At 42.8% G+C, this 9,546-nt stretch overlaps 1 protein-coding gene and 1 long non-coding RNA gene across 7 annotated transcripts in view; one reads left to right on the top strand and one right to left on the bottom strand.

The window, feature by feature from the left end:
* The window catches only part of UBE2D3 (ubiquitin conjugating enzyme E2 D3), a 33,064-nt gene extending 27,039 nt beyond the window's left edge, over positions 1–6,025 (bottom strand). The window contains exons 1-2 of one of the 6 annotated variants that reach the window (XM_017508657.2): positions 5,795–6,025; positions 4,342–4,493 (exon numbers count right to left, since the gene is read on the bottom strand). In XM_017508657.2, the coding sequence (XP_017364146.1) occupies positions 4,342–4,365 (24 nt within the window). In that variant the 5' untranslated portion in view covers positions 4,366–4,493; positions 5,795–6,025. Of the gene's footprint in view, positions 1–4,341; positions 4,494–5,273 lie in introns of all 6 variants that reach the window. The other 5 variants (XM_017508652.2, XM_017508656.2, XM_017508651.2 and 2 more) reach the window with 5 other exon arrangements.
* A 4-nt stretch (positions 6,026–6,029) lies between these two features.
* LOC108289251 overlaps positions 6,030–9,546 on the top strand; it is a 14,530-nt gene continuing 11,013 nt past the window's right edge. Inside the window, exon 1 of the long non-coding RNA XR_001819073.2 lies at positions 6,030–6,168. This is a non-coding gene — a long non-coding RNA (uncharacterized LOC108289251). The remainder of the gene's footprint in view (positions 6,169–9,546) is intronic.

Raw genomic sequence — 9,546 nt, 5'->3', positions numbered from 1 at the left:
AAAAAAAAAAAAAAAAAAAAAAACTCTCAATGTTCTGGAATATAAACGTAATTCCCATCAAAACCCACAAACAACATATAGATAACACTCAGTCAGCTCTTACACTAACGAAGAACCATTTAAAAAAAGAATGTAAAAACCAATCTAGGTTTGAGATTTTAATCTGAAACATTTTTTTTAACTCAGTGTTACGAATGTAGTTTCTTTTTTAATAGAAAGATTATAGTAACATGCTGTGGAGGATCCTTAAAAATTGCCTGTCTTGGATAATAAGGATCACCTAAACTCAGGCACAAAGTTTGAGAGAGCAATCTAGTGACACAGTAGTTCATCCCAGTGATGAAGCATTCAACTTCTATTTCTGTGAATAACAAAAACTAGAATCAACACTGCAGATGAGCATGATGAAAGAAAAGTATGCAGTATCAGTCATGCACCCTTTTTCAAATTAAATACAGAGGTCACATGATCATTATCCTTCAGCCACAACTGTCATACACAGGAAGTTAGCTGGCTATAGACAAGCCTTGAGGACCATATATGAAACACATGCGAGACAGTTTACCAGCTTATATAGTAGTTGGGAACAAGAAGTGTATCTTGTTCATTCTAAGATGTCCTAAGCAGTTAACTGGCACGTTAATTTTCAGTGCTTGAAGAGACTATCCCAAAAAGAACGAAATCCACTTCTACTTTCAAAGCATATTGGCTAAAATCTTAATTTACAAATTAGCTATTACCTAAGAGTAATGCTAAATTCCAATTACTTAGATGTGGAAGTAGGGGAGCAAAGCAGCTTATTTCAGGTAACAAACTAAAACCACATTTACTATAAAATAAGAATTGAAATGGTTCAAAAAAGAGCTTGTGCTTTTGGTGTCTCACTATCTGATTTGAATCTCCATCACTTACTAGTTGTGTCACTAGACAAGTAACTATTTCTCTGGGCCTGTTACCTTATTTATAAAATTCTCGCATCTATCCCACATGGTTGTCCTGAGGATTAAATGAGTTACTACTACTAAAGGGTTTACAAACAGTGTCTAGTACATAGAGGCTGCATTAAGTCTTAACTACTGTACTAGGCAATACTATATACAAAAAGTAAATGTTCTGAATGACAAAAAAACCTAAAGGATGATAGCAAAATGTAGTGGTGATTAAACAAGCACATACTCTGGACTAGGCTGCCTAGGTTCTGATCCCAACTGTCACAGCATGAACCCAGGTCATCTTAACCTCCTTGTGCCTCAGTTTTTGAATTTCAAGATGGAGACAACTGTACCTGCTTCCTAGGTTTGTTATAAGATTAAAGAATACATGCGTTTCAAACAGTTCTGACACACTGCAAACGCTGAGAACATGAGATATTGTTTTAGGCTTGGTTCACATGAGATTTCTATTCAAATGTCCCCAAAAACACATATACTGTAGTAGACACTGTTTAACAGGAGTGGTAAAACTGTCTATGGCCCTTAGTACTAATCAACTTGGAGTGCCACTTTTAACTCCTGATGTTTAATAGCCCTATTTAAGACCATATTACAGCTTGTTCAAATACAGAATACAGGAAAAAAAAAAAGTTGATTGGTCTAATAGCCAAAAACTTACGCTAAGAACATAAGATGAAGTATAACTTCAAAGGCTCGATCAAATGGACTAAAGGTTAAAAGTATTCCAATAATCATTTCAATAGAATGCTAATGAGGAATACAAATATGTCTTAATATTTGAAATGTGGGACCTTCAGACAAGAATAAATTCAAAATAGGTACATAACACATAGATACTATACATCAATGGCTACTTGACCCCGTATTTCTAGAAGAGGTGCTTAAACTGAAGAGCATTCCCCTTCAGAGCTGTCCACTCACTAAAATTGTTTGGATGTGGAATATCTGAAGGTTGCCTCATGTGATTCTAACACTAACAGCTGAAAAACCAAACCACACACACACATGTCAAAAGTTTATGTACGTTGAATCAATAATGTTCACATAAACACTGGTTTTTCCAATTTGCCAAGTTATCACATTGTGTCTACATTACATAAATCTTCAAAGTATTTACAACGAGAAAATCTGGTATTAACCACGAGTACTAAACTAGAAGTCAAAGTCCTTAAACAAAAATGGTTAAGAATTATAAATCGTGATATTAAAACAGCAGTAGCAACTGTGAGCATCACGTACCAAGGGCCTGTTCAAATCTGCACATTAATCCATTTAAACCTCAAAACAAATTTAGGAACTTAAAATTGTTTTGCTCACTGCTGCCACTCCAATGCCTAGAACAGTGCCTGGTACATATTAGGCACAGAGCCATTTATTGTTCATACTGTAACAGATACCCTTCTTATAGAGGCACATAAACTTGCCCAGAGCTAGAATTCTAACTGGAGCATTTCTACTCCAATGTTCACACTCTTAATCATTGTTATATTGCCTCTCTAAAGCTCTTAAATCATTTAAGTGGTGTCACAGCAGCTGGGTATGACCTGTAAAAGAAAAAAAATCAGTGAGACCTTCCTTTACCTGTTCTGTTCCACATGTACAAAAAGCTATGATCTGGAATTATTCCAGATCTTACTGGCCTAAACTTATTCTGATAGAAAAGACTTTCATTTGTACTGAATGTTATGTTCTTTTTGTTAACTACTTTATTACATACAACTATGCTTCTCCAGTATGTTGCTGGCCTTTAAAGTGGTCACGGAAAGAGGTTATTATTTCAAAATAACCTCTTTTATTTTGACCCTTAACTCCTAAAAAGCTTCTTCCTCTTTTCCTTCATTTCACAAAGATTTAAATTTCCATTTCGCGTAACCCAAAAAAGATGATGCAATGAAGGTCTAAAACAAAATCCAAGATTTCTTACCAATATTAGGAGAAGATTTAAACCTTCCTCTTTCACAGAACACCGATCTTGCCAAATAAACTTCAGTCATAATTAAATAAATGCAAATGTAGTAGTATCAAGTCTATTTTAGTAAAGGCAAGTTCTTGCCATTCCTCTCACTGAACTCTTTTTTTCGAAAGAGTAATCTATTAAAATCAAAGTTTCTAACCCTCACTGCAGCCCCCGCCCCATTTTTCTAGTAAGGCTGAATTTATTCCATGACATTTTTTTCAAGTTAGCTGTAAATACTCCACCCTCCTCGATTGTGCAACAACCTAACACACCACACAAACACAAATCACAAAAAAGGAAAATACAGTCAGTGTTTGAATTTAGGTAAGTTTTGAGTAGAGGGTCTCACAGCAGTGCGCAACCTGATATAAAAGTTAACATTTAACAAAACATATTATTTCACATTATTATGAAAGGAGATGCCGGAAAGAGCCTGAATCAGTTAAAGCAGCCGCCATCTTAAAATGCGGGATAGAAGTTAGAGCAAGAAAATGAGACGAAACCACCGGAGGTGGAGGTTCCGCTCACTCCCAGAGCTCTGAAAAATCCTAGTTTTTTTCCAACTTAAATCGACAATATACTATTCAAACCACATTTCAAGTAACGAAAGAATCTTCCTCAAGGGTGTTATTAATATGGGATGAGGAAAAATAGGTACATGTAGCTTTCCCTTATTGCCATCGCACCTCTTATCTACCCTCCCCCCCACCCCCCCGCCAGCCAAAAGGAAAAGGGAGCTTCCAGAAGGCTTTTACATCAGTTCCCGGTGTGCCTCGGATAAATAGCTTCGGGTGAAAAGCTGCAACTACTTTTACAGGAAGTGGCAACACTGTGTCATTCTATCTCCTCCCAAACACACTTACTCTGTGTACCCTGCCCAGAGTCGACGAAGAGTTTCTCCACTAAACTCATTCACTATCCTTCAATAGACAAGAGACTTCCACCAGACCCTCAGTCAAGTTCGCGACTCGCCAAATTTTTCGTCGGGGTTTTCTTTCTTTCCCGTAGAAAGCCTACAGAACCTTGATCTCATAAAGTTAAGTTTGGGAGCTCCCAAGAATAGGAAGCTGCATGACATCTGCTGGAGCGGCTCTCCCTAATTCGGACCCCAAAAGAACTCTTAAGCAGCAAAAAAAATAGTAACAATCATATAAATAAAGACGCTTTAAGTCACTCTCCGCCACCCCTAATCTGCACCGATTCCAATGAAGCACACGCGGGATAACACTTCACTTGCCACAAGTGTTCTCCGTTCCCTAGCTTTGAACTTCATTTCAAGAAGTATATCCGCGTTCTCCATCCCCCACCATGGAAGAAGTGATCCAAGAGGTATTTTCAGAATTATGCTTCTTTCCCACCCCCACGCTTTCCTCTGGGCCCGAGCCTTTCTTTTCTCCCACGACCCCATTTCCTTCAGTTCCCGCGGGTTACCTTATTAATCCGTTTCAGCGCCATAGTGTGTGCTTGTCGTCTGGCTCCTCACTCTCTCGGTGTGTGCTCAAAGGTCCGGCCAAAACTCTTGATTATCCCGGCGGCGGGGCAGGATTGTCTCGTCTCACACCGGCTCTGCCAGACACAGGCGCCTTTTGCAAAAACGGAGCAGATCAACACTCGCACAGGCCTCGGAGAGCCCCTGATGAATCCAGGTCCCTTAAGACGGACGCGATCCGGGGTGGGTGGGGTGGCAAAGCCACCAAAAGCCTCTATGCCGTGCTTTCTGCCCGAAGTGGGGGCGAGGGTGACGGGAAGAGCGGAGGGGGTGGCTACAAGTTTAACTTCCCGGCCTCTCGAAAGGAAGAGACCCGGGTGGGAGAGGAAGAGGCGTCGGAGAAAGGGGTGGGTGCGGGGCAGGGTCCGGAGCCCAGGAGAGGAGGAGCTGGGGCCTAGTCGGCGCTATACCGGCGTCACTACGGCAAAGAAAGGCAAGGGGGAGGGGGAAGCAACAGACTCAGGACGGACGCCGGACTGCTTTCGGTTTCTGCCCAAAGGTGCGGCCAGGGAGGGGAAGGAAATAAAGGAAGAGAGGTTTGATGTATGTTGGTGTCCTCGCAGCGAGCTATTCTGTGTCGTCCCTGACGCCACCGTACACTCCGCCTTCCAGCGCGCTCCCGCGCGCGCCCGCCCAGCTACCTCCACCACGCGCCCGTGCTATCCCTGAGGCTCCGGCTTGGGCGCGTGAACGCGCCCATTCCCCCTCCTCCTCCAGCGGGAGAGGCCCCGGCTTCTCCAGCCTTCCCACCCTACCCCGCCGCACCCAATAGGCTGGCCGTTCAAGCCGCCCAGGGCCCGCACTGCCCCTCTTACCCGGCCGGCCAGTGGGCCGGCCTCCCTTCCCTTCCCTAGCCGTCCACACCCACGCGTACAGAGGGGCCGGGGCCTCCCTCAAGCTGCGGCCTCGGCCTCCTCCCCGCGCAGCAGCTGGTGCCTCCCCGGCCCTACGGGGCTCACGCGCACGACACAGCCACAAGATGTCCGCTCTGACGGAACTACTGCCAGCTGCCACGCTCCGCCCCTCCCCCTTCTCCTGCCTCTTCACCGCCGCGGATCAGTCCGCCAACGCCGCCGTCGCGAGCAGAGGACCGATGTGAGGCCGAAGCCAGACGGCTTGCTTCCCACGTCCGGGGCCGAGTGAATACGTGCCAATCCCTTTTCCCTTGTCCTTCTCGGAACAGCACCTTCTTACTGAACAGATCGGAGATTGGACTAGGAGGGCGGGGGAGGGAGGCGGATCATGGGCTGGGGGGAGGGTAGACGAGTGGCGGAAACCCTTAGGCTCAGAGAAGCATCGAGAACCGGAAGGAGACCATGGGAGGAAGGTAAAGCAAGCAGCCGCTGCGCGACCCAGCCCCACGCCCCTCCCCACAGCGTTTCCCAGTTTCCTCACTTGGTATTGAGGCGACGACTCTCGCGAGAACTTCGTAGCTGGCTAACCGAAGCGGTAGCTCTGCAATGACTTAAGAGCAGTTTTGGGCGCTCTTCCTCTCGGGGTCCCGCCCTCAAAATCCACAAATTCTCGCGAGACGCAGTGAGGCACCGGCTCGAACTGGGGCGGGCTACTGCCAGGAAAGCACCGCCCCTGAATGTTTAAGCCGGTGGTTGGAAGAGGAAATGGAATTCCCCGGACTGGTAAGAGCGCGCGCCGACACAGCCCTCTCTCATGCGCCCAATCAGGAGTATGCGGTGGGAGGTGTCATGGATTAATTACCAGATACCTTTAGTCGATGTTGAGCCGGGATTTTGAGATTTCCGGTGGAGCAGGTGAGCAGTATTTATTTGCCTGCCCTCCTGGGCTTGTTATGCTGTGGGAGGAGGCTCCTCTCAAGATGGGAACAGTAGTTTTAAATAGACTCAGGTTGGCGGCTCATCAGCGCTCCCACGTGCTGAAGTCTAGTGCATGTCTGACCCTAAAGGAGCAACACTGAGAAGAGCAGGCCCATAGGCCAGTTCCCAGAGTTAGAGCAGCCCGAGTCAAGCTCAACTGAGTCGATGGGGCTAGGACAGAGAGGGTTAGGGGCAGGGTGGTGGTCACGCGTCTCCGTAATCAGTCGCTGCCATCCGCCAACTGTAGAAGTGGAAACAAGCTTAACTTCTCAATACCTTTAACTTCTGTTGCTATGTTTCATTTACTGAGCCAGAAAGTAGCTAGACTAATTAAGAAATTAGGTAGAGTTTAGAGTCAGAAAAACCATACGTACGGTACTTCCTGAAAGATCCAAGTTGGGAAGTGGAGTTTACATAAATGGGATTGGCCTGTTTTAGTCAAGGGTTTAAAGTACTGAGAGGGCAGTTACGCTCTGTAGTGTATTCTTTAGGTAAAAGAAAGATCTTAATTTTGGGTGGGTAACCACTGAGCCGCTTAAGGTTTTCTAACATTACTTAATGACCCCAGTTACTGAAGTGGAGATCTTCAATTACATGGAAAAAATAAACTTGTTTTAACAATACATTTAATTTGAAAACTTGGAGGAAGTTTTACCTAATAAAAACAGATCAACAATGATGAATATAAGTGGTCTAATGTATACTGTTCAAGTGACCATGTAGTGTCACTAGAGCAATTAGGGAAGCAGTGCTTCTCAAACTAGTGTCTATAGGAACCACCTGGGGTTTTGTTGAAAATGCGACTTTTATTTGGTAGGGCAGAGGCTGAAGCCTGAGATCCTACATTTCTAACTAACTCCCAGGTGATAGACATTTTGCTAGTCTGAACCACTCGGTGAGTAGCAAAGCACTGAAGTTCTCACCTCATGGCCTAACTGTTCCTTAGGCTCACCTCGTAAACACCTCTGGCCCCTCCCTCCTCCTTGAATAATCTGTGTTCTTTCTCCTAGCTAGCCAAATATAGTAGAAGCACAGAAGATTGGGCATGAAGGTGGAGGGAGGAACCCGGGTTTGTAATTGCTTCCCATTTGTTTGCTCTTGGCCTGTTTAGTTATCTTGACTCCATTTCTTCACTGCTAAAGTAAGTAATAATAACTTCTTTCTCATAGGGTGATTGTGTAGTTTAAGTGTCATAATGTATGTGAAAGGACACTGTAGACCCTACAATGCTCTATAAATGTAAGTTACTAAAGTAACCAGTCAGACATTAACTGGCCATAGTGTGAAACAAATGTATAGTAATAGTGGCCAGGCACTGTGGCTCATGCCTGTAATCCCAGCACTTTGGGAGGCCCAGGCAGGTGGATCATTTGAGGTCAGGAGTCTGAGACCAGCCTGGCCAACTTAGGGAAACCCCATCTGTACTAAAAATACAAAAATTAGCTGGCCGTGGTCGCCGGCCCCTGTAATCCCAGCTGTTTCGGAGTCTGCGAGGTGGAGGTTGTGGTGAGCCAAGATCAGACCACTGAACCCGAGTCTGGGCGACAGAGTGAGACCCTGTCCACCCCCCCCAAAAAAATCCTAATATATATGGAGTTCTAGATTATCCATGCTTATAAAGGCAAGTGATTATGTAATCACAAATTCATTTGTATTAGGCACTTAATTCCTTAGTTGATTAGGCTTTCTGCTTATACTTGTTTGTATTTGTATTAGTGGACTTACATTTCTCCTCATATTTTGCCACGGTTAAAATCAAAAGGCACATAGCCTAGAGGCATTTTGATGCCTTTGGATAAAGCAGGCCAAGCGTAAGTCAAATTTTTAAACATTATTCATATACCCATTGTTACAGAGAGCCCACTGTACAGTTGCAAATAAAGTTAAAACATACTCATTTTACTTGAATTACAATGGTAGAAATGTTCTCATTTGAAACAAGAAAGGAAAATAATCATGTTTTTTATATTGCAATTGGAGATATGCTAAAAAGAAAAAAGATTCTGGCTGTAAATACTGAGAGAAAAATTTACATTTAGAAATTAATAAATGTACAAAAATGTTGACAATATGATTAAAAGTAATCCCTTAATAAATATTATGTTGAAGTCCTGAAAAGGATAAAAAAACAATTAGGCTGGGCTGGTGTAATCCTAGCACTTTGGGAGGCCAACATGGGAGGATCACTTGAGCCCAGGTGTTTGAGACCAGCCTGGACAGCACAGGATGACCCCATCTCTACAAAAATAAAAAATATTAGCGGAGCATGGTGGTACACACCTATGTTCTCAGGTACTTGGGAGGCTGAGGTGGGAGGATTGCCTGAGCCTGGGAGGTTGAGGCTGCAGTGAGCTGTGATTGTGACATTACACTCAAGCCTGGATGACCGAGCAAGACCCTGTCTTGGAGAAAATTACTAGTAAATGGGCATTTAATCTACTAATGTGAATAATGGTGGTTTGACAGGGTCTTAATATTATGTGAATTCATCAGTGAGGCCACATTATTATAATAACTTGAGTAAAGGGTTACTTCGAATGTACTGATGAATAAACATAATTAACATAGATTATATATATATATGTATACTTATGTTAATATTGTATCTATGTTTTTGTATATCTTTGTAACTTTGTTACAGGATATTATAACTTTCCAAAGACACTGGCTCTAGTACAGTGTATACCATTTTATTAATTAAATTGTAAATGTTATGGTCCAGTTTCTATATTCAGAATGCTCATTTACATATTCTGCCTGGAACAAGTACTTTGGAGCCCATGTCAACCAAATGTTACTTTACATTGCTTGCACAAAAAGTCAAATTAATTTCTATACTTATCAATTTAGAATCTCGTGAAGTCAAATTAATATGGTTTAAGAAACTGTACTTTATTTCATGCTAAAAACATCATTTTGGCCTTAAATTAATAAGGCTTTTGGCATGTAATGAACCATGCACAAATCTTTGAGATAAAAATAGGATATTTTTCTACACACAAACTTAACACACAAATGTTCAGAGTAGGGCTATTCATAAGAGCTAAAAAGTAGAAACAACTCAAATGTCAATCAGCTGATGAATGAATAAAGAAGATGTGCTATATTTGTATAGTGGAATACTCTTATTATAATAAGAAGGAACAAATTACTAATACATGTTACAAAATGTATCTTGAAGCCTTAAAACATTGTCAAGTGAAAGAAGCCAGATGCAAAAGGCCACATATTGTTTGATTCCATCTATATGAAATGACCAGAACAGTGCATTCTTTCAAAAAGCTTGTTTACTTACAAACACAGGTTAAAAAAACT

This window comes from Cebus imitator, unplaced genomic scaffold (assembly GCF_001604975.1).
Source record: "Cebus imitator isolate Cc_AM_T3 unplaced genomic scaffold, Cebus_imitator-1.0 Scaffold397, whole genome shotgun sequence".
In the NCBI taxonomy this organism is placed as follows: Eukaryota; Metazoa; Chordata; class Mammalia; order Primates; family Cebidae; genus Cebus; species Cebus imitator.
The sequence above is the reverse complement of the archived record's forward strand: the minus strand, read 5'-3'. Positions and strand labels throughout refer to the sequence as shown.